At 44.8% G+C, this 25,933-nt stretch overlaps 2 protein-coding genes across 16 annotated transcripts in view; both read left to right on the top strand.

The window, feature by feature from the left end:
- Window positions 1-17,802, top strand: part of MTM1 (myotubularin 1) — a 98,440-nt gene extending 80,638 nt beyond the window's left edge. For 4 of the 5 annotated variants that reach the window (XM_067724563.1, XM_067724561.1, XM_067724565.1 and 1 more), the window contains 5 exons: window positions 1,389-1,595; window positions 2,671-2,763; window positions 3,376-3,489; window positions 8,319-8,495; window positions 16,110-17,802. In XM_067724563.1, the coding sequence (XP_067580664.1) occupies window positions 1,389-1,595; window positions 2,671-2,763; window positions 3,376-3,489; window positions 8,319-8,495; window positions 16,110-16,277 (759 nt within the window). In that variant the 3' untranslated portion in view covers window positions 16,278-17,802. The remainder of the gene's footprint in view (window positions 1-1,388; window positions 1,596-2,670; window positions 2,764-3,375; window positions 3,490-8,318; window positions 8,496-16,109) is intronic. The other variant, XM_067724562.1, reaches the window with a different exon arrangement.
- Window positions 17,803-22,467: 4,665 nt separating this feature from the next.
- MTMR1 (myotubularin related protein 1) overlaps window positions 22,468-25,933 on the top strand; it is a 95,717-nt gene continuing 92,251 nt past the window's right edge. For 3 of the 11 annotated variants that reach the window (XM_067723017.1, XM_067723015.1, XM_067723016.1), the window contains exon 1: window positions 22,927-23,237. In XM_067723017.1, the coding sequence (XP_067579118.1) occupies window positions 23,077-23,237 (161 nt within the window). In that variant the 5' untranslated portion in view covers window positions 22,927-23,076. Of the gene's footprint in view, window positions 22,505-22,926; window positions 23,238-25,933 lie in introns of those variants that run through there. The other 8 variants (XM_067723021.1, XM_067723020.1, XM_067723022.1 and 5 more) reach the window with 7 other exon arrangements.

The raw sequence follows: 25,933 nt of genomic DNA, 5'->3' as shown, positions 1-25,933 counted from the left end.
GGGGGTACCATTCACTCCTCACTTGAGCAAGAAAAGAACCACAGTTATGTTATTGGCTCAAGGTGAGACATGTTAAAAATAGAATGAGGTTTCAAACCCAGCCCTTTGGTCATGGAGCCTAACCAGTACAGGCTACAACATGGATGAACCTTGAAAACATTATGCTGAGTGAAAGAAGCCAGGCATAAAAGACCAGCTACTGTAGAATTCCATTTCTGTGAAATTTCTAGTAAAGGCAAAACTGTAGAGACAGAAAGCAAATCATTGGTTGTCTGGGGCTGAGGGTGGGAACAGGGATTGGCACCCGGAACTATCTTGGGTAATAGAACTGCTCTGCCACTGGATGGTGGTGATGGTCGCAAAACTGTATAAGTGTATTAAACCATATCGAAGTGTACACTTACAGGTAAATTCTACTGTTTGTAAAGTGTACTTCTGTAAATACTTAAATCATCAAAAAATGCCATCAGAGCAGTAGCTCTTCGTACGCATACATTTAGTCACTGCTAGGTCTCAGATTTCTACTAGAGGCTGTCAGTTTATCTTCAGGTGAGGATTCCGCAATTTATGAGCCACATAAGGGTTCATATCTTGTCGGTTTAAAGGCCAGAAGGTGATTTCCATTGTATCATGCCTTTAAGGTCTAGACTGGACCTCTTGGGCCAGTGATTTTTCTAACGTGATCACTGTTATTGGTTGCATTGTGTCCTCCCAAAGTTTATATGTTGACGTCCTGACCCCCAGTACCTTAGGGTGTGACCTTATTTGCAAACAGGGTCACTGCAGATGTGATTGGTTAAGATGAGGTCTGACTGGAGTAGGGTGGACCCTTCATTCGATAAGGCTGGTGTCCTTATGAAAAGGGGAAATTTGGACACAGATACATGCTCAGGGAAAATACCATCTGAAGATTGGAGTTATGCTGCCAGAAGGCAAGGAACTACCAGAAGCTTTGAGATGGGCCTGGATCAGGTCCTTCCCTGGAGCCTTCAGAGGGAGCGTGACCCTGCCCACACCTTGATCTTGGACTTCCAGCCTCCAGAACTGGGAGATAATACATTTCTGTCATTTAAGCCACCCAGTCTGTGTGACTTTGTTACGACAGCCCTAGTGAACTCGTACAATCACATATGTGAAAGAAAGCTTGAAATGCGGTTTGGTTTTCGTGTATTTGTCTTGTTTTTTAATACCTACTTGCATTCGAAGGCAGTTTCTTTAGAGGAAAAGCAACAGACCCTGCAGCTTCTGGCCTTCCGTTTTCAGAACTCTTTCTGTTCTAGACATTAATAGTATTTTAAAACGAACTTTAACTAGGGCTAAAAGCTATCAGTTCAAATTCAAGCAGTCCCTTCCAGCTCGCTACTGACTCGCATGTTTTTCTTTGGCAGCTCGTTTTGACGGGAGCCATCCAGGTCGCAGACAGGGTTTCTTCAGGGAAGAGCTCGGTGGTGGTGCACTGCAGCGACGGATGGGACAGGACTGCCCAGCTGACATCCCTGGCCATGCTGATGTTGGACAGTTATTACCGGAGCATCGAGGGCTTTGAAATATTGGTCCAAAAAGAATGGATCAGTTTTGGACACAAATTCGCATCTGTAAGTAAACAATAAAGCTAGTTTTTTAAATGTCTGATCACCACCATCTGGGATTAAAAAAACTATTTGTGAAACCAGTGATTTCCTTTTAAAAAGAAAATCTGAGGAGTGTAATGAAAAACACTCTGCAGGTTTGAAAATGTGTGACGCCTTGGGTTTAGCCAGTCTTTTTAGGAGACATGTTTGTCCATCTGCACTATTAATAGTTTCGCTTGAAAGTAATACAAAAAGTGTTTAAATTGAAATTGTGCAAAAGAAGGAAGATACTCCTTTCTCAACTAATATTATAACTATTAGAGCCAAATATTTTGTAGAAATGCTAGACTTTTTGTTGAGGCTTTTACTATTCTCTGATAGACATTTTGAAAACCAAAAGAACCTATTAAAATTCATATTTCCTATTTTCCTAAAGAGCCTATTAAAATTAAATTTCCTATTAAAAGGGTGTCTTGTTTCCAGGCACCCTTTGAATAAGCATTTTGAACAAGTTCCCCACATGGTTCTCATGAAGAGAATCCATAGACAGTTTCAGAAACACTGCTGTGTAGCCTTGTAGCCTTCATCTGAATTTCACAAGTAGTGTGAATAGCATCGTCAAGTAGAAAGAGTCATTGTTTAGTAAATGAATAAATGGTGAGGTTTTTGTCTTGTTTTTGAGAAAGAACCTTTTTTTTAAAGAACTTTTAATTATAATAATCACACCCTTTTGGACATGGTTTCAAGACTTGAAACTTTGGGATTGGTCCCTTAGCAACTGGTAACTTAACTCTACCTGCAGCTGCCCACGACTTGTACAAAATTCCAATCGGATAAAATAGTTGTCACGTTCACATAGCATCATGATGCTTTCTCAGTTTGTATTGATATATTATAGAAGTTTATATACTTAATTTCCATTATTTTGAAACCATACGTTATTTTCTGTATTGCCATGGGAAAAAAAAATACTATTCACTCTCTGGGAAGCTTGGCGTTTAGAATGCAGATTGCCGAGTTGTGATTGTCACACTTTGTGAGTAATATGCTTCCTCAGTTTTGTACCCAGAGATTAAAACAAATCATCACTTCCTTTCAGAGAATAGGTCATGGCGATAAAAACCACGCCGACGCTGACCGATCTCCTATTTTTCTCCAGTTTGTTGATTGTGTATGGCAGATGTCAAAACAGGTAAGAGATATTAGGATGAAAATACATCTGACTTAATGTTGAAATATTTTGATGTAATATCTGGGATTTGCCTCAGAGTAACACAGGGTAGGGATAGAGATGCAACAAGTTTGGCCACGTGCGGATAACTGTTGAAGCCGGGTGATGGGTACACGGGGTTCACTTTTTTTATTCTCACTACTATTTATATTGACTGGGATTTTTCATAATAACGTTTTAAAATTTTACTATTTAACTGTACTCTCTCTGCTGGTGGAGGAGCCGCATAATTGACAATAGCAAGTCGTCTTTTCCAGTTCATCCTACACTGGCATTTGTGTGTAGGCGAGTCTGCTACCTTAGACTACCGTAAATAATTAAACCATCCTGTGTGTCCTGTACGCTCAGGAGAGCCCAGAAAATGGGCTTATTTTCCCTTTTTCCCTCTTTGTTCCTTTACTTGACGCTCAGTTAAGCTCTTCAGCCCTGTGCAAAGCACCAACAGGTGAGCTGTAGCACGCTGCAGACCACAGCCTCAGCTGTCCTCCTGGAGCATTTATGCACCTCTTTTCGGCTCTGTGTGAGATCAGCCCCAAGTTTTCATGCGTTGTTTGCTTGTTTGTTTTCGTCTAGTTCCCTACAGCTTTTGAGTTCAATGAACGGTTTTTGATTATAATTTTGGATCATCTGTACAGTTGCCGCTTTGGTACTTTCTTATACAACTGTGAGTCCGCTCGAGAGAAACAGGTGAGTGTTTTAACATCTTTAACATCTTTTTAGCTAAAGACTCACCAAAACGTGTTTAGTCTGCTGTGAAATAACAAAGAATTTGATAGCTTGGTTTGTGGTTAATGCAAAGTGTCTCATTCTGTACCCCAAGCTTGGGCGTTTTCACTTCAACCAGGGGTTGTTGAGTGTATCGTGTTTATTTCGGGGGTAAGACATTGACTTTGCCTTCAGGGAGTAGGAATGACTTTTTTGTTGAGGTATAGATGATTACAATATTGTATAAGTTTCAGGTGTACAACACAGTGATTCAATAGTTTTATAGATTATACTCCATTTAAAGTTATTACAAAATAACAGCTATATTTCCCTGTGCTACATATCCTTATAGCTTGTTTATTTTATACCTAGTAGTTTGTACGTCTTAATCCCCCACCCCTATCTTGCCCCTCCCACCTTCCCTCTCCCCGCTAGTAACCACTAGTTCGTTCTCTATATTGGTGAGTCTGTTTCTGTTTTGTTACATTTGCTCACTTTTGCTTTATAGATTCCTCACGTAAGTGGACACATACAGTATTTGTCATTCTCTGTCTGACTTATTTCACTTAGTATAATACCCTCCAGGTCCATCCGTGTTGCTGCAAATGGCATTATTTTATTCTTTAATGGCTGAGTAATATTCCATTGTATATACATAGCACATCTTCTTCTTTTTTTAAAATTTATTTTTATTTATTTTATTTTTGGCTGCATTGAGTCTTCGTTGCTGCGCGCGGGCTTTTCTCTAGTTGTGGCGAGCGGGGGCTACTCTTCATTGCAGTGCACGGGCTTCTCATTGCAGTGGCTTCTCTTGTTGCGGAGCACAGGCTCTAGGTGCGCGGGCTTTAGTAGTTGTGGCACACGGACTCAGTAGTTGTGGCTCACCGGCTCTAGAGTGCAGGCTCAGTAGTTGTGGCGCACAGGCTTCGTTGCTCCACGGCATGTGGGATCTTACCGGGCCAGGGATCGAACCCGTGTCCCCTGCATTGGCAGGTGGATTCTTAACCACTGTGCCACCAGGGAAGCCCCTAGCACATCTTCTTTATCCAGTCATCTGTTGATGGACAGTTAGGTTGCTTCCATATCTTAGCTATTAGAGTAGGAATGGCTGTTAAAGGCATGCAAGGTCACCCTCCCAAAATGCCATAAAAATGTCAATAAGGGAAATTTTTTTTTAAAAGGCATAAACCCACAAGAACAGGGGGAAATAAGGAAGGAGACACAGCAACAAACTTGGAAGCTGGAAACTAAGTAGATAAGTGGGAAATAACTTTACTTGAGAAAAGTGACTCGCAAACCAGCAGTGGGGAAGCCAAGAACCAGGCCACTTTGCATCACAGCAACCCCATATGACTCAGGGGTTCTGGGGCAAGGGTGTACCAGCGTATGGGACAAAGAGGGAAGGGTACGATAACCTGAAGGGAAAAAACAAAAAAGATAACCTGAGGGTCTGTTTAGAATGAGCAGGTAGCTTCCCCAGATCACCTCCACTTGTCTCTGGAGTTAAGGACAGAGGTTTCTTCTCGAGAGAGGGTGAGAGTAGGTATCCGGGCTGGGGACCTGAGTGTCCTCAGGGGATGAGGTGAATGGGAAGAGCTGGTCTGTGAAAGGCCCAGCCCATGCCGCCTGCTCACTCCCAGCATTCTGGCAGCAGGTCCTTATCTTTCAGATGAGAGCCTGTTGGCAAGGATGGGGAGGAAATGGAACCCTTGGATGTTGCTAGTGGCATGTACCCAAGAGGAATGAAAACAGGGGTTGAAACAAAACTTAGACACAGATGTTCACGGCAGCCCTACTCAGAATAGCTAAAAGACGTCAACAACCCCACTGTCCATCAGCTGATGAATAGATGAACTAAATGTGGTCTATCCATTCAGTGGAATATTATTCAGCCATCAAAAGGAATGACGTTCTGAGCCATGCCACAAATGGATGAACCTTGAAAACATGCTAAGTGAAAGGAGCCAGACACAAAAAAGGCACATATTGTATGATTTCATCTATATGAAACTTCCAGAAAAACAAGTCCATAGAGACAGAAAGCAGATTTGTGGTTGACGGGCTGGAGGGAGGGGAGAATGGGGAGTGACTTCTTAATGTGTACAGGGTTTCCCTTGGGGATGATGAAAATGTCTTAGAGCTTCATAGAGGTGGCAGTTGGACAACACTGGGAAAGTACTAAAAGCCAGTGAATTGTAGACTTTAAAATGGTGAATTTTATGGTACGTGAACGACACTTCAATTTGGAAAAAAAAAAAAAAAAGAAGGAATCATCTCTAGAGAAACTGACTAGCCCAAGAAGAAGGACCTGAAGATTACCAACAGCTAGGGTTCCCCATGGTGAAGCTCAAGTTGCCAAGCCGCATGACTTCAGAGCTTACATAATAGCAACAAGCAGGAGGGAAATAAAACAGCGTGGAGAAAATAGTTACCATGTAGGGTGGGGAGAAACCTAGACAGGAAGCTATCAGTTAATATCCCAAGAAAGATAGGAAAATATTGGTACCATGAAATAATAACAGGATATTATTTAGAAAGAACGTTTAGAGATAAGAAAACTTGAAATTAAAAACATGCTATAAGGGACTTCCCTGGTGGTGCAGTGGTTAAGAATCCACCTGCCAATGCAGGGAACACGGGTTTGAGCCCTGGACGGGGAGGATCCCACATGCCGCGGAGCAACTAAGCCCGTGCACCACAACTACTGAAGCCCTTGTGCCTAGAGCCCGTGCTCTGCAACAAGAGAAGCCACCGCAATGAGAAGCTGGTGCGCTGCAACAAAGAGTAGCCCCCACTCACCACAACTAGAGAAAGCCTGCACGCAGCAACAAAGACCCAACGCAGCCAAAAAGAAATTAATTAATTAAAAAAAATGTGCTATCAATAGAAATCTAAAATTCAGCAGAAGAGTTGTAAGATGAGGGTGAAAGTCTCCCAAAAAGTAGGGCATAGAGACAGGTAGGAAATGGAGATAAGAAAACTAGGAGATCAGGCTCCCAAAGAGAAGAAGAGTAGGTTATTTGCAAAGAAACAGAAATAAGGAAGACTGAATTCTTCAGCAGCAATATTGGAAAGTAGAAGTCAGCGGAGCGTTGCCTTCCGAATTTTAAAGGAAAATGGTTTCAACCTAGAATCCTCTCGCCACCCAACTGTCAACCAGATGTGAAGTAGACCAAACGTGTCCTCAGACACACGTGGCATCAAGAAAGAAGACTGCATGGAGTTCAGGAAGCTAGGAGCTCCAGCACAGAGAGGCCAGAGGGAAGCCTCAGAGGGCGAAACAGAAGAGACTTCCTGAACGAGAGCTGGGTGCATGGCGCGGGGGCGGCCGGGGCAGCTCCTTCCTCCCAGGATGCACCTGGGGACTCCAGATGTGCTGAGTGTCCTGATCAGAGTTTTAAAGACATTGGAGGAAGAGTTTGGGGTTGAATGAGTGATAGATGCCAAAAGAAGTAAGCAAGCAGAATAGACAGCTGTTAAATTAAAGGAAAACAAAAACAGAAATTGAACAGGAAAAGAAATCAGAGTAGAAAAGACATGACTTACCTGGGAATAGCATTTGCTGAGTCATAGCAATCTAAACCCTAAACATGGATCTAACCAGAGCAACGCTGTAAACTGGGGGTCTGAGGCAGGGTAGAAGGTGTGAGCACAGCAGGATGGGGAGGAACGTTCTCGCTGTGGCAGTGTCAGCAGTTAATGCCTGTAACTTTATAGTCAGCAAGTAACAAGAAAAGGGTGTTTCTCACGGGGGTGGAGGTAAGTACCAAATAACCAAATCAATTTTAAAAATCAAACACAGTTGCTTGGGGGAGAAAGGTGAGAGACTACTTTTTTCATAACAAACCTTGTCAAGCTGTTTGACTTTAAATCAACTGTGTGTCTGTATAAAAATAAAAACAAGCATGCCAATAAACACAAGGCAGTGTAGACTGTGGAATCAGAAAGGGACAAGTGAAGCTTTAGGTGGATCCCAAGGAAGGCAAAATTATGCTGCTATTATTACCGTTCACATTCACGAAACGTGTATGTTCAAACAATTTCTTCAGTCACTATTTCAAGCTGTTCTTTTCAGCTTCCAGTTTTAGCTTACTGGTCCTTTCTTCTTGATGTCATTACTAGGAAGAGTTTCCAATTCTGCCTTCAGTAATTTTAATATTTGTACTTTTATTTCCCAAGTTTTGATTTTCCTCTACTTAGGATCAAAATGGGTAAAAATCTATAATTAAAAAACAGTGAAGATGTGAATATCTGTATGAGATGATGGACACCAGACTGAAAATTGAAGATTCAGTGAAGTCAGTTATCCACGTGTTTCAAATATCTGGATACTGGCATGATGCATTAAACATCTGGATGTTTGATTAACATAGCGCTTTGTCTAGATGCCTGCTGTCAAGTAGATACAGGTTGAGATTTTGTAGTTCTAACAAACACAAAAATGGAAAAAGTCAGCGAGATCTTATGATAATTTTTCTTGCTGCTGAATTCAAAAGAGCGTACTGCCCATCTGTTCATAAATGTTTTCCCTAGCCAGGAATAGTCTTCTTAGGTCAGTGAGTTGCATTTAATGTTAGAGCATCCTTCCCCTCTCTCTTCAGGCAGAAACAGTGGCTCTCAAGCCATTATCTATGCAAATATTGGGAAGTGGTGCTCGGCACTCGCAGGTGCAGAAGGCTTTTTGAGCTATTATGGGGATAATGTACATGTGTGATTCAAGTTGATGCTCAGCTGTAGCGCCGCAACCTGCAAAATGGTTTGTGTACCAGGGTGTGTTTTTACTTAGGCTTTCTACTTTCTCTTTCCTCTAGAAAGTTACAGAAAGAACTGTTTCTTTATGGTCGCTGATAAACAGTAATAAAGACAAATTCAAAAATCCCTTCTACACTAAAGACATCAATCGAGTTTTATATCCAGTTGCCAGTATGCGTCACTTGGAACTTTGGGTGAATTACTACATTAGATGGAACCCCAGAATCAAGCAACAAGTAAGTGAAGTAGCATCGTGAACTATAGTGATGTCGACTGAGTACCACTTCTGGACTTAAATAATGTTATGTAGTACGTTTTTATTAATTTTTATTTTATTTTAAATTTTTATTGGGGTATAGTTGATCTACAATGTAGTGTTAGTTTCAGGTGTACAGCAAAGTGAATCTGTTATACATATACCTGTATCCACTCTTTTTTAGATTCTTTTCCCATATAGGCCATCACAGAGTACTGAGTAGAGTTCCCTGTGCTATACAGTAGGTCTTTATTAGTTATCTACTTTATATATAGTAGTGTGTATATGTCACTCCCAGTCTCCCAGTTTATCCCTCCCCCCACCTTTCCCCCTGGTGACCATAAGTTTATTTTCTACATCTGTGACTCTACTTCTGTTTTGTAACTAAGTTCGTTTATACCCTTTTTTAAGATTCCACTTACAAGCTATATCATATGATATTTGTCTTTCTGTGTCTTATTTCGCTCAGTATGGACAATCTCTGGGTCCATCCATGTTGCTGCAAATGGCATTATTTCGTTCTTTTTTGTGGCTTTTCAAAAATATTACGAAAGGAAAAATAGCAGACTAAAAAATGACACTTGCTTTCATTTTTTTATTTTTTGAGTCCACTTGGCTCAACTATTTTATTGACTAAGCATCTGTTTTTAATGGGTTTTTTTAAACATCTTTATTGGAGTATAATTGCTTTACAATGGTGTGTTAGTTTCTGCTTTATAACAAAGTGAATCAGTTATACATATACATATGTTCCCATATCTCTTCCCTCTTGTGTCTCCCTCCCTCTCACCCTCCCTATCCCACCCCTCTAGGTGGTCACAAAGCACCGAGCTGATCTCCCTGTGCTATGTGGCTGCTTCCCACTAGCTATCTCTTTTACATTTGGTAGTGTATATATGTCCATGCCACTCTCTCGCTTCGTCCCAGCTTACCCTTCCCCTTCCCTGTGTCCTCAAGTCCATTCTCTAGTAGATCTGCGTCTTTATTCCCATCCTGCCCCTAGGTTCTTCATAACCATTTTTTTTTTAGATTCCATATATATGTGTTAGCATACGGTATTTGTTTTTCTCTTTCTGACTTACTTCACTCTGTATGACAGACTCTAGGTCCATCCACCTCACTACAAATAACTCAATTTCGTTTCTTTTTATGGCGGAGTAATATTCCATTGTATATATGTGCCACATCTTCTTTATCCATTCATCCGTGACACTTGCTTTTAAACACAACTTTAGTTAAAAATTGTTAATTACTAAACCATTTATTTTTTAAATTAATTTAATTAATTTATTATTTTTGGCTGTGTTGGGTCTTCGTTGCTGCACGCGGGCTTTCTCTACTTGCAGTGAGTGGGGGCTACTCTTTTGTTGCGGTGCGCAGGCTTCTCATTGCAGTGGTTTCTCTTGTTGTGGAGCATGGGCTCTAGGAGCGTGGGCTTCAGTAGTTGTGGCTCACGGGCTCAGTAGTTGTGGCTCGTGGGCTCTAGAGCACAGGCTCGGTAGTTGTGGCGCACGGGCATAGTTACTCCGCGGCGTGGGGGATCTTCCCAGACCAGGGCTCAAACCCATGTCCCCTGCATTGGCAGGCAGATTGTTAACCACTGTGCCACCAGGGAAGACCCACTAAACCATTTATTTTGATTGGTGTTAAACTTACATTTTTCCTGACAACATGAATAATACATTTTTTATTTTTACTAAGATGTAAACTATTTTAAAGCTCTGGAAAATTTCTGAGTTTTGATTGTCAAGGATTTTCTTTAATCATTGTAAGTTGTTAGACATCATAAGAAGGTTCTTTCCAGCGACTGGACTGAGATGGTCCTTTAAGGAAAAGGAACATTTTCTACTCTCTGTTCAGGTGTATGTACTTGTCAGCTAATATGAGAGTGCTCTTTACTGAAGGTCTTTGCTTCTAAAGTAGAGATAATTGATCTGTCACAGGATAGTACAGTCATTTGGCCATTTCTCGGTCCAGCGTGGCGATGGTGATTTTTGAAGCGAAAGACTGCACATTTTATTAAAGGCACAGTCAGGCTTTCCCTTCTCCCAGCCTCACTGCATCCAAGCTCAGAAGGAAAGTCCAGCCTGTTTGTGAGGGCTCAGAAGTATGTCCACTGAGCCATTTGTTCTAAGTGCTCTAAATAGTCAATATTTGCGGTTGCTCTCTGTAAAGGTTTGCACGTTTTCCTGCAGTCCCAGGCCAGTCTTGCGTAAGCAGCAGCTTTAATCCCACTACGAGTAGTCGGGCAACAGCAGGGCCCGGTGCTCGGTCTGGCCCTCGGTTTGTTTATTCCACTCTGGCAGCTGGCCACGCGCCAGTGTGTGTGTGCTCTCTCTTCCCACTGGGGAAATGCACGTTTAAGCTGGCCCTCTTGTTTCAAGGCCTCTGCTTGCTTGCATGAAAGCCTTTTGCAATTTCGTAATGGTTGGAATGTGTAGTCGTTTGGAAAGTGACAGATTCCAGGGCTTGTTTAGTTTGGGATTTGAGAAGCACACAGAGGGAATGCCTTGAGCGCAGCTCCGGCATTTGGAGTATCAAGTAAAGAGGAAATGGGAATTTTTACAGGGTTCTAAGCAGTGTTACCTGGGGTGTGTTCCTTTTCTGATTAAAAAATATAGATGAGCACTGTTTGTCCTATAAATTTCACCTTTTCTGCATTTATCATGGCTTTTTAAAAAACCATTGTTTTTTAGAAAATGTTGACAATTTCTGTACAGATTCTATAATCTCCCGTCACCCATTTGTACTTGGAGAAATTCTTGTAATTGCACCATTTAGAGCAATTCATTTATGATATACAAAGGTAATGACAATTGTGTGACAAGTCAAGTTTGCAGGGACATCACTGGCAGAACTTACTGTGATGTGTTTCTCCCCCTTGTTCTCCCCCTTGTTCTCTCTTAGCAAAATGGAACTGGGCCGGGTAGGAATGCATATTTGTTTGATTGAGGTTTTTATTTTGAGACACTGATTGGTGTGTTTTAGGATCTGTGACATTTACCCGAAGAAAATAGCTTACCCTTTCTATATAGATTTTCTGAACGTCAAGGGTCCTACACGCGTCTTTGTTGTCGCTCGGCATCTTGTGTTTTCATCTACCGAGTACTGAGCGTTCCCATGCGTCAGGCACTGGGGGGACCCAGAAATTAAGAAGAGGTGGTCGCTGCCCACAAGGAGCTCCCAGACTGGCAGGGGCACCCAGGAACGTAAGCCGATGATGATAAACAATCGAGGAGAAATGTGGAAACGGAAGTGTGAATGAAGTGCATCAGGTTTCCCGAAAGATCTTATGCAGGACATTATTTCATACAGAAATAGATTACAATCCAATCACACAGGACTTTGCAAATTATATAATGTAGACCTAAAAGAATATCCTTAACCACTGAAGCCATTACTCAGTTGTGTGGCCCAGTTGGTATACAGGCAGTGACTGTGGTAAACTATCAGACCGATGCTTACATTTGACAAGCAATGAATAAGCAAACTTGGTACTTTTATGTAATATGAGGAAGTTGCTCATACTGAAAGCCTAAGGATAATTTAGTCACGTAAACCTGCGTGGGACCTTCGGCTGCTGGTGAGTCGCATATTGTCCTTTGGGGACCTCTGCACTCCACGTGGCTGTGAACCAGAGTTGCCCCGGGCCGTTCCCATTTTGCTTAGGATCACAACAAGGACAGACATTCACAGGCTTACGTGGGTGGGGTTTAAGTCATTTCTGATAGAAAAGTTAGAACTTCATGCTTCATTCCCCAAGGGAGACGTCGAGGTGTGGGATTTATAGTCACTTGACTACGAATTTCATTTCTCATCATTGTGTCCTTTGATACACTGTCACAAATGCACTCTTTCCTTCTATTATATCCTCTAAATTGGTTTTGTTTGTTTATAGACTAATGACTTCTACATATTTTGTACGCATTACTAGATAGAATTGTCTTATTTCTAATAGTTTTCTAACTCTATAGCCTCGTCATCGGCAAAAATGATTGTGTTACCCCTCATTTATTTGTCTTGTCTTAATTGTACTTGCTGGTACAATAACAAACAGATTCTGACAGTCATATGGGAAAGAGAGGTTTTCAAAATAGCCAAGGCCAGAAACAGAGCATGGAGGTTCGGAGACTGGGGAGGGTGAGAAGGTGGCGGAGGGGAAAGGATGGACTGTTGGTGGTAAATGTTTACTGGTAAGTGGTCCTGACACAGCAGATGTCACACGTCCACACAGACCTCCCGTTCCCCGAACCTGCTCCTCCCGCGGGTTTCCTCATCGCAGCACTCGGCAGCTCCATCCTACACGCCCTGCCCAGAAACCTTACACTCATCCTCCCGCCTGCCCACTTTAAAACAACAGCTTCATTGAGGTATAATTGACATGTAGTAATCTGTACACGTTCCAAGTGTGCAGTGCGGTGGGTTTTCACACGTGTCTATACTTGTGACACTATGAGCACAGTCGAGGCTGTGAACATACCATCCCCAGCAAACGCTCGTGTCACCACAGGTGAGCTTCCGTTTTCCAGTCATCCTCGTCTCCCTGCTCTCTCATTCCAGGCTGTCAGGAGAGCCTGCTGGGCTCGGCCTTCAGAAACCTGTCCAGCCTCCGAGCCTGGGGCTGTGCGTTGCTGCAGAGCCTTCCAGCTGGACTCTCAGATTCTCAGCCTGCTTCCTTCTAGTGTGTTCTCAACACGGCAGCCAAAGTGCTCCTTGTGAAATATACCCCCCAGATGCCAGCACTCCTCTCCTCAGCACTGTCCAGGCAGCCGCTCGCCTCCCCCGGGGTCAAAGCCCAAGGCCCAAAGCCTCAGACCTCTGAGGCCTTGTGTGGCCCCCACGCCATGCCTGACCCCTCTGACCTCCCGGCCTCTCCACCGAAGACTCGTGCCCACACACCCTGATTTGGCCACACTGGGCTCCCTGCTCAGCCTCAAGACACTCAAGCATCTGCTTGGTCGCCTCCCCGTTGAGAGTGTAACCAGCGTGTCCCCGTCCCTCTCACCCTGCTCTCTCCTTTTCCGTAGGCCTCATCACCTTCCACGTCCTATGTACCTCACAGGGTTGTCTTCGTTGTTTGTCTCCCCCTGCTGGAAGAGAAGCACCATAAAAGTGGGCATTTGGGCCTCCTTTGTTCACTGATGTACCCTGAGCACCTAGAGCAGTGTCCGGCCCTCGGTGGAGCACATTCAGAGAAAAATGGGCAAAGGATATTAACGGGCAGTGCGCAGCACTTACTGGGTGTCAGGTGCTCTACCAAGCATTCCTGTTCTAATGCCAATACGCATTTTGGAAAAAACCTTACATTCTGCAAAGTCATGCAGTAAAAAGAACAGGGACTTAACAAGAGGGATGGGGCTAGGAGGTAGGAGGAGACCACTCTAAACCCGTGCACCTCTGTAACCAGAGCGCCGATGAAAGCAGCAATCAGGCCTTGGCAGCCCGTAGTGGGTTGAATGGTGGCCTCCAAACGACACATCCACTTGGAACCTGTCAATGTGACCTTATTTGGAAAAAGGGTCTTTAAGGATATAATTAAGTTCAGGATCTCAAAATGAGATCCTTCTGGATTTAGTCAGGCCCTAAATCCAATGGTACGTGTCCTCATAAGAGAAGAGAGGAAGATTTGAGAGACAGGATGAGGCCATGTAAAAACAGAGAATGATTGGAGTGATGTGGCCACAAGCCAAGGAAACCTAGAGCTGCCAGAAGCTAGAAGAGGCAAGGAAGGCTCCTCCCCTAGAGCCTGTAAAGGGAGTGTGGCCCTGCTGACAGCCTGATTTGGGGCTTTCTGCCCTGCAGAACTGTGAGAAAATAAATTTCTGTTGTTTTAAACCATCAAGTTGATGTTCATTTGTTATGGCAGCCACAGGAAACTCATACACAGTCTTAAACCCCAGGGCTCCTGCCCCCTTCTCTGAGATGCAGGTCCTGGAGAGCATCTGCCTCTGATACAGACCATTCTGACCAGTACAACTCAGATCCAGGGTATAGCCTTCTTCATCAGCGTAGCATCTTCTCAACTTCCTTGTTGGTACTCGCAGCTTCAGCAGATAGCTTAATGCAGTGGAAAGCAGGACAGTTCTAGAAGCCACAGCCATAAAGGAAGGCACTTCTGTAGACTTTCAGCTTTTTTCTTAATGTCCTCATATATTGCTCAAGCTTTCTAGAAGCTTGCCCTTGATCACTTCAGAACCTTAACATGTTGGCAAGGGAGTCTAGGGTCTGTTCTGTTGTATATTTTGGCCTGGGTGGTGATTACATTAGTGTATATGTATGCAAAGATTCATTGAGCCGAACATTTTTTAAAGATTTGTTTGCATCACTGTATGTAATTTCTGTCTCAATACAAAAGTTTAAACAATTAACATCCCAGGGATATTAAATAAAAGTACCAAGTATTAAATTGGTACTTGGTACCAGGGAGAATCTCATTGTGTTTTGGTGTTACTTCTACCTTTGTACTGCCATCAGTCCCCTATTTATCAATCAAAGACATCAGTGTTGTACCAGAACAGACTGTATTGACCAACTTCAGTCTCACGACAACCCTGTGGTCTGGGCTGGTTTTATTCCCATTTGACAGATAGGGAAATGGAGGCGCCCAGAGAGTTGTTACACAGCTGTTAAGAGGCAGACTGGAGATTCACACTAGGCTGCCCGTCAGAGCCACTGCTTTCAGCCATGCACGTGAAAAGATGTGCTAAGGCAGAGTGATGCAAACTAAAGCTACCATGAGATACCATGTTATACTCATCAAATTGGCAAAAACTCTTTCTCTTACGTTGCTAAGTTCTAATGAGGATGTAGAGCTACAGGAATCACCAGATGCCACTAGTGGGAGCATAAGGTCATCTCCCCACCTCAGAGAACAATTGGGCAGCATCTAGTAAAGTTGAAAAGACCATACTGTCCTCTCCAGCAGTTCCTTCCTCACCCACCAGGAAAATTCCTTCGAGAAACATTCACATACAAGTCTGAGGAGATGTGTCCAAAGATGGCCCGGCGTCGCTTATACTAGTGGGGAATATCCCACTATTGGGAATGGATAGATCAGCTGTGGTTTATTCATTCAACGAATTCAACTGGGATCCGCTTGAGAAAAAGAGTCGGATCACAATGTCGGTCGATAAGTACAGAATACCACCATTGATGTAAATTTTCACCAAATAGAGAAGAATGGTGTACTTTGTTTCTGGATATTCATTGAGAGGAAAAGTGTCACAAGTCTGCTCGGGAAGGAAGGCTGCATGCCAACCTGAGAAGAGTTGTTGCCTCTGGGAGTGAAAGCGGGCAGCAGGGACAGGTGACACAGGAGCCCGGAGCTGTGCCTGGGTTGATGCATTTTAAAAAGATGCTGACGCATGTGTGTGGATATGTGTACGTGAGTTATTTCTTGGTGGCAAATAGCTGGGTGTTTTTTAATTAATCTTTGTGCTTTTCTGTATTTGTAAATTACGCAGTATTGAAGGAAGTGATGTGTGTTAACCCACAACGAGTGAGTTTGTTCAGAAAGCGGCAGCCGCAGCAGATGTGGGGCACAGGCGTGTCATGGTGGCGGAAAGTGGGAACTCACATCTGTGCTTCTTTCCAGCAGCCAAATCCGGTGGAGCAGCGCTACATGGAGCTCTTGGCCTTGCGCGACGAGTACATAAAGCGACTTGAGGAGCTGCAGCTCGCCAACTCTCCCAAGCTTTCCGATCCCTCGACCTCACCTTCTAGTCCTTCGCAAATGATGCCCCACGTGCAGACTCACTTCTAATAAAGGAAATAGCTGACTTTCATTCGGGGCCTCTGTACAGAGTAGGTTAAAATATTTGCCTCCATGTAGAACTTGAACTAACATAATCTTAAACTCTTGAACATGTGCCTTCTAGAATACATATTGCAAGAAAACTACAGTGTCTACACGGCAATTGGAAGAAAGGAGCCCAGATGGGGTTTTGGAAAATCCTGATACCTTCCAGAAGCAGTTTTTGAAAGATAATATTTAAATTATATTTACCTCTTCAGAAATACTATGTGTACAATATGTATCTTGTGGGCCTCATTGGAACAACATTTTTAACTAAAGGGGAAAGAATATATGTTTGTGAAATGGATTTACCTCGAACTGCTTACAGTAGTTGCTTAGGGTGATCTAAAAGGAACCCAAATGTGAAAGATGTGTGTTCCTGCCAAAACCAAATTGAGCTCAGCTTCCAAGGCATAATCCACAAGCAAGGTGTTTAAATAATTGCCAAATTTCATACCATCGTAAGTGTGATGGCTTAAGGACAAATAGCTGTGTAGATGAGCTTTCCATCATTTTGAAATTTTGGAATATGAAGTATTTTCCCCAAGAGAAGCATATTTTTATATTTAAAAAAAACTGATAACGCCCAGTTAAATATGATTTGATTGTTTTTAACATTGCCAGTTCTGTTTCCTAAGTTCTTTCATGAGCTTGCCTAGGATTCTGACCTATTTTCAGGTGGTAGAAACCCCTTCTATAGCACTGTTTGAAGATGTCGGATGCATTATGCTGCTTATGTGAATGTTTTCGCAAACGTTGCTCTAGTCAAACTAGCTGATCTGCCAAAGTGTCGGGTTGACCATCTTGGATGTGTGAGCTGTCGCTAGAGCAGCATCCTTTGAAATAAAAGCCGCAGATGTACATTTGTTGAGCGTATTCTTGAAAGTATGGTGTTTATGCATTTCAATTTCAGTGGTGTTCGACACCCCTCCCCACCCAGGCGTGCATAAAAACTGGTTCTACAAATTTTTACTTGAAGTACCCAGCGGTTTGCTTTTTCAGGTTTTTTTTTTTTTTTGTAGTATTAAATGCAATTTCAAATGCAGTTCTATTTGATATCTGAACTAATTCATTTAGTCAGTATATTTGTAAAAGTTAAGGCTACAGTTAAAAAACAATTAATGTGTTCTACAGTGATTTGTAAAGGACTATTTATAGCTAATATGGTTTTGTTTTCAGTGAATTAAGAGAGATTAAATATATCTTTGTAAATTATTTTATGTCATAGCTTAATGGTCTACCAAATAAGACATCTCAAATGCAGTAGTATAAATGTATAAATTTTGTATGTATAAGAAATTTTTTAGACAGTCTCTTGCTTTTTGTAAACGCTGTAAATATTTCATAAATTAACAAAGTGTCACTCCATGAAAAGAAAAAAAGCTAATACTAATAGCTGAAAGGATTTTGTGAAATTTCATGACAAATGTTTCATGGCAATAATGACTAAAGACCTGCTGTAATAAATATATTAACTAAACATTGCACTCTATTCCCAGGGCTGTAACTGTGTATGTGTCTTAAATGTGCATGTTGCCCATCTTACTTGCTTTTCCTGGATCTACTTCACATGCCCTTTATCTTACTAGCAACCTTGTATAGGGCTCTCCCCAAGTCCCAACAATATTGGAAATTTAAGTACATTAACAATGCAGATTTTAAGCCACAGCTACCTTCATTTTTTAAAATGTATTTTATTGAAGTATAGTTGATTTACAATGTTGTGTTAATTTCTGCTGTACAGCAAAGTGATTCAGTTATAAATATATATATATATTCTTTTTCATATTTTCCATTATGGTTTATCATAGGATATTGAATATAGTTCCCTGTGCTATACAGTAGGACCTTGTTGTTTATCTATTCTATATGTAATACTTTGAATCTGCTAATCCCAAACTCCCCATCCCTCCCTCCCCCATCCCCTCTCCCCCTTGGGCAACCACAAGCCTGTTCCCTATGTCAGGCCACAGCTGTCTTTATTAAAGTAGGGATAGCTTTCACAAAAGTGCTGGGCTGCAGAGACGCAAGACTTTCAGACTCCGGATGGAGAACACAGCAGTTGACATTAAGGGAGATTAAGAGACTGGTTGAAACAAGTCATACTCGATGTCTCTTTAGGTAAGAATTATTAAAATTCTTCAAATGCGGCCAACTGGAAATTCATCTACGTGTGTCCTAAGAACGCTAAATAGTTATACTAGTAAACTTACCATTTTTAAAAAATCCCAATAGGACTCTTAAAAGAGTAAGTATCTCTTTTAAAACTATGAGTATTTGAAATGCTCTCCAAGGTTCTTCTTCAGACACGGCTATATTTCACCCTCACTGCGCCCTCGTGGCCACGTGATGTTCTATTATCCCTGTTTTTCAACCGTGGAGGGCATTGTTGCTGCAGGGGTTCATTGACTTGCCCAAAGTCCCAGAGCATTGAAACAAACGTATGCAGGCATCGAACTGAATTCTGCCTCTCTTGCATTCCCACTGAATAGCCTTAGCTTTGCCTTCTGCAATGAAATAGAATAATCTCTTCCTGGGACAGCCCTTCAAGTAAGTTGGAATCATATCTATTTCTGACAGTATAACAGGTTTTTCCTAACTATAGTCATAGTACTTTCTGATCTATTTTTGATAATGCAGCAAAGCTTCTCCTTACAGTTTTGGGGAAGGAATAATACTCAAAAGTTTGAAAATCTGTTGACCAGTATCTCATCACTTGCAGCCCTCTACAGAATGCAGCTGTCAGTCATGTGGACAGCTCATGTGGCATTTGGGAGCATTAGGCAAAGGCAGGACTATATAAGGGGAATGCTCTTAAAATACAGGAATTGATTACAGGGTATATACACCTCTGACTGGAGGACGTAGCCATTGGTGGCCCTTAAAGTAAAATCTGGGGACACCCAAAGGAAATAAATATATGCAGCATGCAGCACAAACAAGAACGAGGATTAGCACATCCGCAGGAAAACCTAATGGTTGAAATAGGTTGCAGTCAAATTCTTTTCGGTTCACAGAATCACTAAAGCATGCTGCCGGAATACCAATTTTTGAAATGAGTCTAATACTCTGGCATCTACTGTTAGATTTATAACTTAGTTAAGGAATTATTAGTAAAGTCTTTTGTATTAAACATATCTGGAAGATGAAAGATCAGCAAAACAAAGTATTCTCATTTCCTCATGAGGCTCAGATTCAGATACGGTTTATTCCTTATTTGCAGTAATTCGTCATTTAAAAGCAAAGGTGATAACGTATTTAAACCATGTAGGGCAGCTAAATGCTTAGTATTTAAACCATGTAAGGTAGCTAAAATGTTTAGACATGACCATTAAGATTTAGTTTGTTTTTCTAGTAGTTACGGAGAACACGGCTTATTCATTTATAGTGGTTAATACGTATGTGCTTCTGAAATGGACTGTTCCACAGTGCAGTCCACATAAATTACAAAAGAAAGTTGTTCATCTCATTTCGGGAGCTTTATGTCACAAACCTGTATTAGAAAGAACCCTGGTCGGGGCGGGTGGGGACCTGGGTTCCCGTCTGGGCTCTGGACCTGCTTCTTGGCTGGAAGATGTGAGGCCCTCCCAGCACCCCCTCGAGAGGCCCGGGAGGAGGCTTTAGTGTCCACCTGCTCAGTGAGGGTATGGACTGCACGTTCTCGAAGATCCGTACAAGTCAAACAGCCCTTGTCAGAAACACATTTTCCTCACTTATGCACATACAGTATTTATGGTAGAAGATGGCATTGGCCCTTGTGTATTAGTTTCGTGTTTCTGCTGTGAGAAATCACCACAAACTTAGTGCTGATTTATTATCTTCCCCACACATTTATTCTCTTACAGTTCTGGAGGTCCAAAGTCTTAAATTAGCCTCCCTGGCCTAAAGTCAAGGTGTCAGCAGGGCTGCGTTCCTTCTGGCAGCTCTAGAGGCGAATCCTTTCCTTGCCTTTTCCAGCCTCTAGTGGCCGCCTGCTTTCCCGGAGTCGTGGACGCTTCCTCTGTGTCTAAAGCCAGCAGCACAGCACCTTCAAATCTCTCAACTCTGACTCTTCCGCCTCCCTTGCTGACATTTAAAGGACCCTAGCGGACTCCCCTGGCAGTCCGGTGGTTATGACTCCACGCTTCCACTGCAGGGGGCACAGGTTTGATTCCTGGTCGGGGAACTAAGATTCCCCGCGTGGCCAAAAAAAGAAAAAGGAAAAAAGGACCTTGGTGATTATGTTGGGCCCCTCTGGATAACCTAGGCTGCTCTCCCCACCTCAGAGTCAGAGAATCAGCAACCTTAATGCCCCCTTGCTGTGTAAGGTAACACAACAGGTTCCAGGCATTAGGATGTGGACATCTGGGGAGGCTATGATGCTGCTACCACACCTCAGTCCGTGTTGGCAGATGATGGTGGGCCTGCAAGCTGAGAGGTCAGACGCACTCTCCTGTTACCAGCTATACAGTGACTCACAATTAGGGAAACAACTAGCTCAATTCATTTTGTTACATCTCAGGCGATATTTAGACTTAAGAGCTGCCTCTGACTTTATTCCCTATTTCTATCCTCGCATCTATCTAAAGCCAGACCATGTACTTTCAACCCCCTTGGTCCCTGAATGGAAGAAAGGGAGATATTTATTGGGGGCATATGTGCCAAACTCTGTACTATTTAGCCTCCCCACAACCTTATAAAATTGATAGGCTTGGTTTTTTAGGGGTTTTTTGTTTGTTTGGGGTTTTTTTGGGGGGTCGTTTTATAGATGAGACTAAGAACCACAAGTGGGTTTTTTTTAGACAATATTTTCGATAGTATTTTTTTAGACAGTATTTATCAACAAATACTGTCTACTATGACCCAGACCTGTGTCAGCTGATCTTTGTTGGGAAACAAAACTGAGTAAAACAGTGGCCTCCTTTGAAGTGTCTGACCTAGTAGGAAGATAGTTCAGTTAACTGGTAATTCCCATGCAGGGTGCACCCTGCTCTAATAGAGGCAGATTGGGGGGCTTTGGGGCCAAGATAGGGGGTCAAGGAGGAACTTCTTGGGAATGCAGTCAGAACTGAGTCTTCTTAGTTAAATAGGAGTTCGGTGATATCAGGGGAATGTACATTCGAACCACAGTGGGATGCCACCCCACACCCACATATTGGCAAACCTTTTAAAAGTCTGGCAGGGCTTCCCTGGTGGTGCAGTGGTTAAGAATCCACCTGCCAATGCAGGGGGCACGGGTTCGAGCCCTGGTCCAGGAAGATCCCACCTGCCGCAGAGCAACTAAGCCCGTGCGCCACAACTACTGCAACTGTGTGCCTAGAGCCGCAACAAGAGAAGCCACCGCAATGAAGAGTAGACCTGGTTCACGGCAACTAGAGAAAGCCCACGCGCAGTAACGAAGACCCAATGCAGACAAAAAAAAAAAAAAGGCACTAATCCCATCATTTCAGGGCCCTCGCCTTATGATCTTATGACCTAATCACCTCCCAAAGGCCTCATCTCCAGATACCTCAATACCAATTTGAGAGTTAGGGCTTCGATATAAATGGTGGAGGTGGCAGGAGAGACACAAACATTCAGTCTATAATAGTGGGTTAAACATTTGATTTAGTAATTTTGGAAAACCAGAAGCCTGCAAGAGGTGGGTCTCCAGTGTATTTGGAGATTTTCCCTTCCTTCCTCCCAGCTCTCCTCACCCTGTCACCCTTTCACCCCAGGCTCATCCCCTCGTGGGTGTTAGGATGGCTGCTGGGGTTTCAGGCATCACATGCTCACAGTTCAGTTGGAAGTTATTAAGCTGGGAGGGCAGGATGGGTTTGGGATGGGAACTAGTTACTCCTTGTCTACAGGTCTGCCTTTTATCAGGATGGAAGCATTCCCTTTATATTTCACTGGCCAGACTTGGGTCATAGGTCATACTCAGGGCAATCACAGGCAAAGGGGCTTAGCCATGATTCCCATCCCCGTCCCCAACTAAATCAGGGGTGGGTTGAGAGGGGATGAGCCCGTTGGATATGCAAACCCTAACACAATGAGCAGGGAAATAAATACTGAACAGGAATCAAATGTCCTAAATGCCTTTATCATCAGCTACTGCCCTGATTTTCACAAGCCGTGATTCAGCTGACAGAAGTTAAATGTTACTGTTAATATAAAGCAAGGGCGGAAGTTCCGAGGGCGGTATCAGAACACTTGGTTGCCCTACAGACGGCTGGGTAAGAACGGAGTGAGGAGGGGTTGTAAAATGTGTGGGATTGCTCGGGGTTGGACACGTCAAGACCAGGGAGGTCCAGGGGGCCTGGGCTTCTCCCACCGCCAAACTTTTCTGGGAAGGAAAACTGAGGGAAAACAAATCACGCTGAGTAGTTGAATTTCCCTGAACTTTTTTTTTTTTAACCCTGCATCTCTAATGTCAGTATGATAGTTTCCCGAGCAGAGCACGTTCTTTCTGCATAATCCATTGGTGGATTTCGACCCCAAGTGGCTGAGGACGTGCCCGGTCGCCCGGGCCCTACCTCGCCGGCTCGCGGGCCGGGCGCCCAGGTGGGGTTCGGGCGGGGCGGCGGGGGAGGGGACCCGGCTCCCGGCCGCGCGCCGCCCTCCCCGCCCCCCACCCCACGCGCGAGGCCTTGTGGGTAACGCGGGGCGCCAGGTGACAGCTAATGGCGGCGGCCGCCTGAGTCGGGCGGGCGGCAGATTGGGGCCGCCAGAGGCGCGCGGCTGGACCTTCCGGGGCGCCACTCCCCTCCCGACGGCGGCTTCCCCGCGGCAGAGGGTTCAGCGCGCCATGGACAGGCCGGCGGCGGCGGCGGCGGCGGCGGCGGCGGCGGGGGGCGGCGAGGGCGGCGGGGGCCTGGGCCCGGGGCCGGCGGGCGGCAGGAGGCCCCCTCGGGGCGTGGGGGCCCCCGCCGCCGGCTCCCGGCAGCCCAGCGTGGAGACCCTGGACAGGTAAGCGGGGCCCGGCCGCCGCGGCCTTCCGGTCCCCGATTCCCGAGGGCCCCGCGCGAGGCCCGGCTGCCCCTTCCCCGCGCGCCGGGCCGAGGCCAGGCTGGGGCGTCCCCCTCCCGCGTCCCCTCCGGAGCCCCGGGAACCCCCGCCTGGTCCCCGGGGCCCGCACCTGGCTCACTTCCGCCTCGCGCCGAAGCTCCCCGCACCCCGAGGGGCTTCACAGCTGTCAAACCGTGTCCCAGGCCGCCTCCTACTGCACCTTGGAGCCACCTCGGCAGCCCTTGCCCCGGCCACGAATCGTTTGGGAGGAAATTTCACCCCGGCGCCCCTTTTTAGCGTGCCCTTGCCTCGTGTGGTCTGAAGACCCAAATCCCGCCGCCGCTGCTTGGGGTCTTTGATGCTGGGGTTGGTAGGGGCAGTTGGAGGGCGGCACCCCGTGGGTGTCGGGCTGGCGCAGATAGAGGCAAAGATACCCTCATTTGAAAAGCTGGGATGGAAAACTTCCAAACTGCTCCCTATTCGAGAACACATCATCGTTTACTTTCAGTTCTTCACACTTTGAAGGAACCGGTTCATTGTTTTCACAAACACGTAAGGCTACTGCTTCTTAGGCAGTCCGAGAACTAAGATGAATCAGTTAGAAGCACAAACCGACCAGATCCAACTGGGAGGGCCACCCTGACACTCGGGACAAGGGGTGGGTGATCCCATAGCCTGGAATATGCAGCTTTTCCACATCTTGGCCATTTCGCTGACGCTAAAGTGCAATTAGGCGAGACATACTGTTGTAACGCCACTGGGTCAGTTTCAGATGCTGGTTCCTGCCTCTTAGTCACACCCCTGAGCTGAACTTTTGGGAGTTTCCAAAGGCAGAGGAACAACAAGAAACATTCCCTTTGTTTCTACCTCAGTGTAATTACAATGTATTTTAATGAAGTAGTTACCCAAGTCGTCAGCTTCACTGAAAACTAACCACAGCCAAGACAGTACGTGCACTGGACAGGGTTTCACTCATCTGCAGATACTCTGCAGTGTATGAGGGCTTGGAGAGTCAGAGAATAATGCCCGACGGCTTTTGCTCTCTGGCTTACCATCGAGTGGAGGATACAAACAAACCAGCCATTGAAATCAAGTGTGATAAGTGCCAGGGTGGAGGTGCGCTTGGAAGTGCTCTGGATGTGGTGTGCGTGGGAATCATCTGAGAAGCTTTTTAAGAACTCCAGGTGGCCAGACCCCAGTCCTGAGGCTTCTGATTTAGGAGGTTTGGGTGAGGCCCAGGAGTTAGAATTTTTCAAAAAGACTCCGCAGCCTCAGTTGTGATCCACTGCACTGCGGTATACGGAGGTGGGATATTCGCTTCAGTTTTTAGTGGCGGGACGGGGGCAGGGGACGCTTTTTGGCCACAGGAGTGGAACGTGCAGCCATGTGGGCTGGATGCTGGATGTGGGGAACTGATAATAGAGAAGACTTGCGGGAAGGCAGGAGTTAGATCCTGAAGGGGCCCGTGTTCCTTCCAAGGAATTGTGCCCTTGTCTTCTGGGCCGATGCTTCTCTGCTCAGTTCTGTATAACCTGAGTCAGGATCACCTCCAGTGCTTGATTGAAAGGCAGACTCTTGGATCCCACCCTAAATCTAATCCACCATCTCCTGGGTAGAGCCTGAAATTCTGCATTTTTAATAACCACCTTAGCTATAAGTAGGGTGGGCTTTGTGGTCTCTTTGGCACCAGATGGTACAGGGTACTGGTCGAGCCAGTGTAATTATCAGTAGCATCCTTCTGCAACTCACAATAGTGTCTTGGTTTGGATGAGAAATTATATGGTCACCCTAGTTATGGGGGGCACAAAAGGATTTCTATCAGGGAAGCTACAGGATGGGGTAGGCATTTGAGAACAATTGCTGTGCAGTAGTGTTGTGAATGGACTGCAGGTGGGCCGTCTCACTGAGTTGGGTTAAGTTGGTTGTGGAAATGCTAATCTCTCAGTCATTTATTCTGCAGATATGAGTGCCTGCTCTGTGTCCGGCACTGTGTTAGGCTTGAGGATACAGCAGGGAACACACACACACAAATCCCCGCCCTCTTGGAGCATCTTTTTAGTGCGAGAGAGAGACAAAAGAACACGTCAAATGTGTTCTGTGTTAGGTGCTGGGGGAGAAAAGTCAGCTGGGAGCGGGTAGGAAGTGGTGGGGCTGTGCACTCTGGGGGGTGGTTGGAATTTTGTGCCAGGTGGTCAGGGAGAGCCTAGTTGAGAAAGGTGGCCTTTGAGTCACACCCCAGAAGAGGTGAGGGGCCTACTCATGCACATATCCAGGTGGCAGCACAGGCCTGCGCTCCCTGAGGCGGGAGGGGGAGCCAAGGGTTCAAGAGTCAGCCAGGAGACCAGTGTCACCAGCAGGGAGGGAGCTAGGGAGACAGCAGTAGAGGACAAGCTCAGAGAGGTCACAGGGGCAGATGGTGTGGATTTCAGGATGCTCTCCATGGCTGCTGTGTGGACAACGCACCGGAAGGGGAAGGAGTAGAATCAGAGTCTAGCAGGTGGGAGGCTGTCGCAGTTATCAAGGCAAGAGAGGATGGTGGCTGCGACCGGAGCCGTGGGCTGGAGGAAGGGAGAAGTGATCCGATTCAAGCTATCATTTGAAGAAAATCTGCAGGGTAGAGCCAGTAGGGTTTGTGAAGATTGGTTGTCGGGTAGGAG

This window comes from Pseudorca crassidens, chromosome X, assembly GCF_039906515.1.
Source record: "Pseudorca crassidens isolate mPseCra1 chromosome X, mPseCra1.hap1, whole genome shotgun sequence".
NCBI classification, from domain to species: Eukaryota; Metazoa; Chordata; class Mammalia; order Artiodactyla; family Delphinidae; genus Pseudorca; species Pseudorca crassidens.
This window is presented reverse-complemented; position numbering and strand designations above follow the sequence as displayed.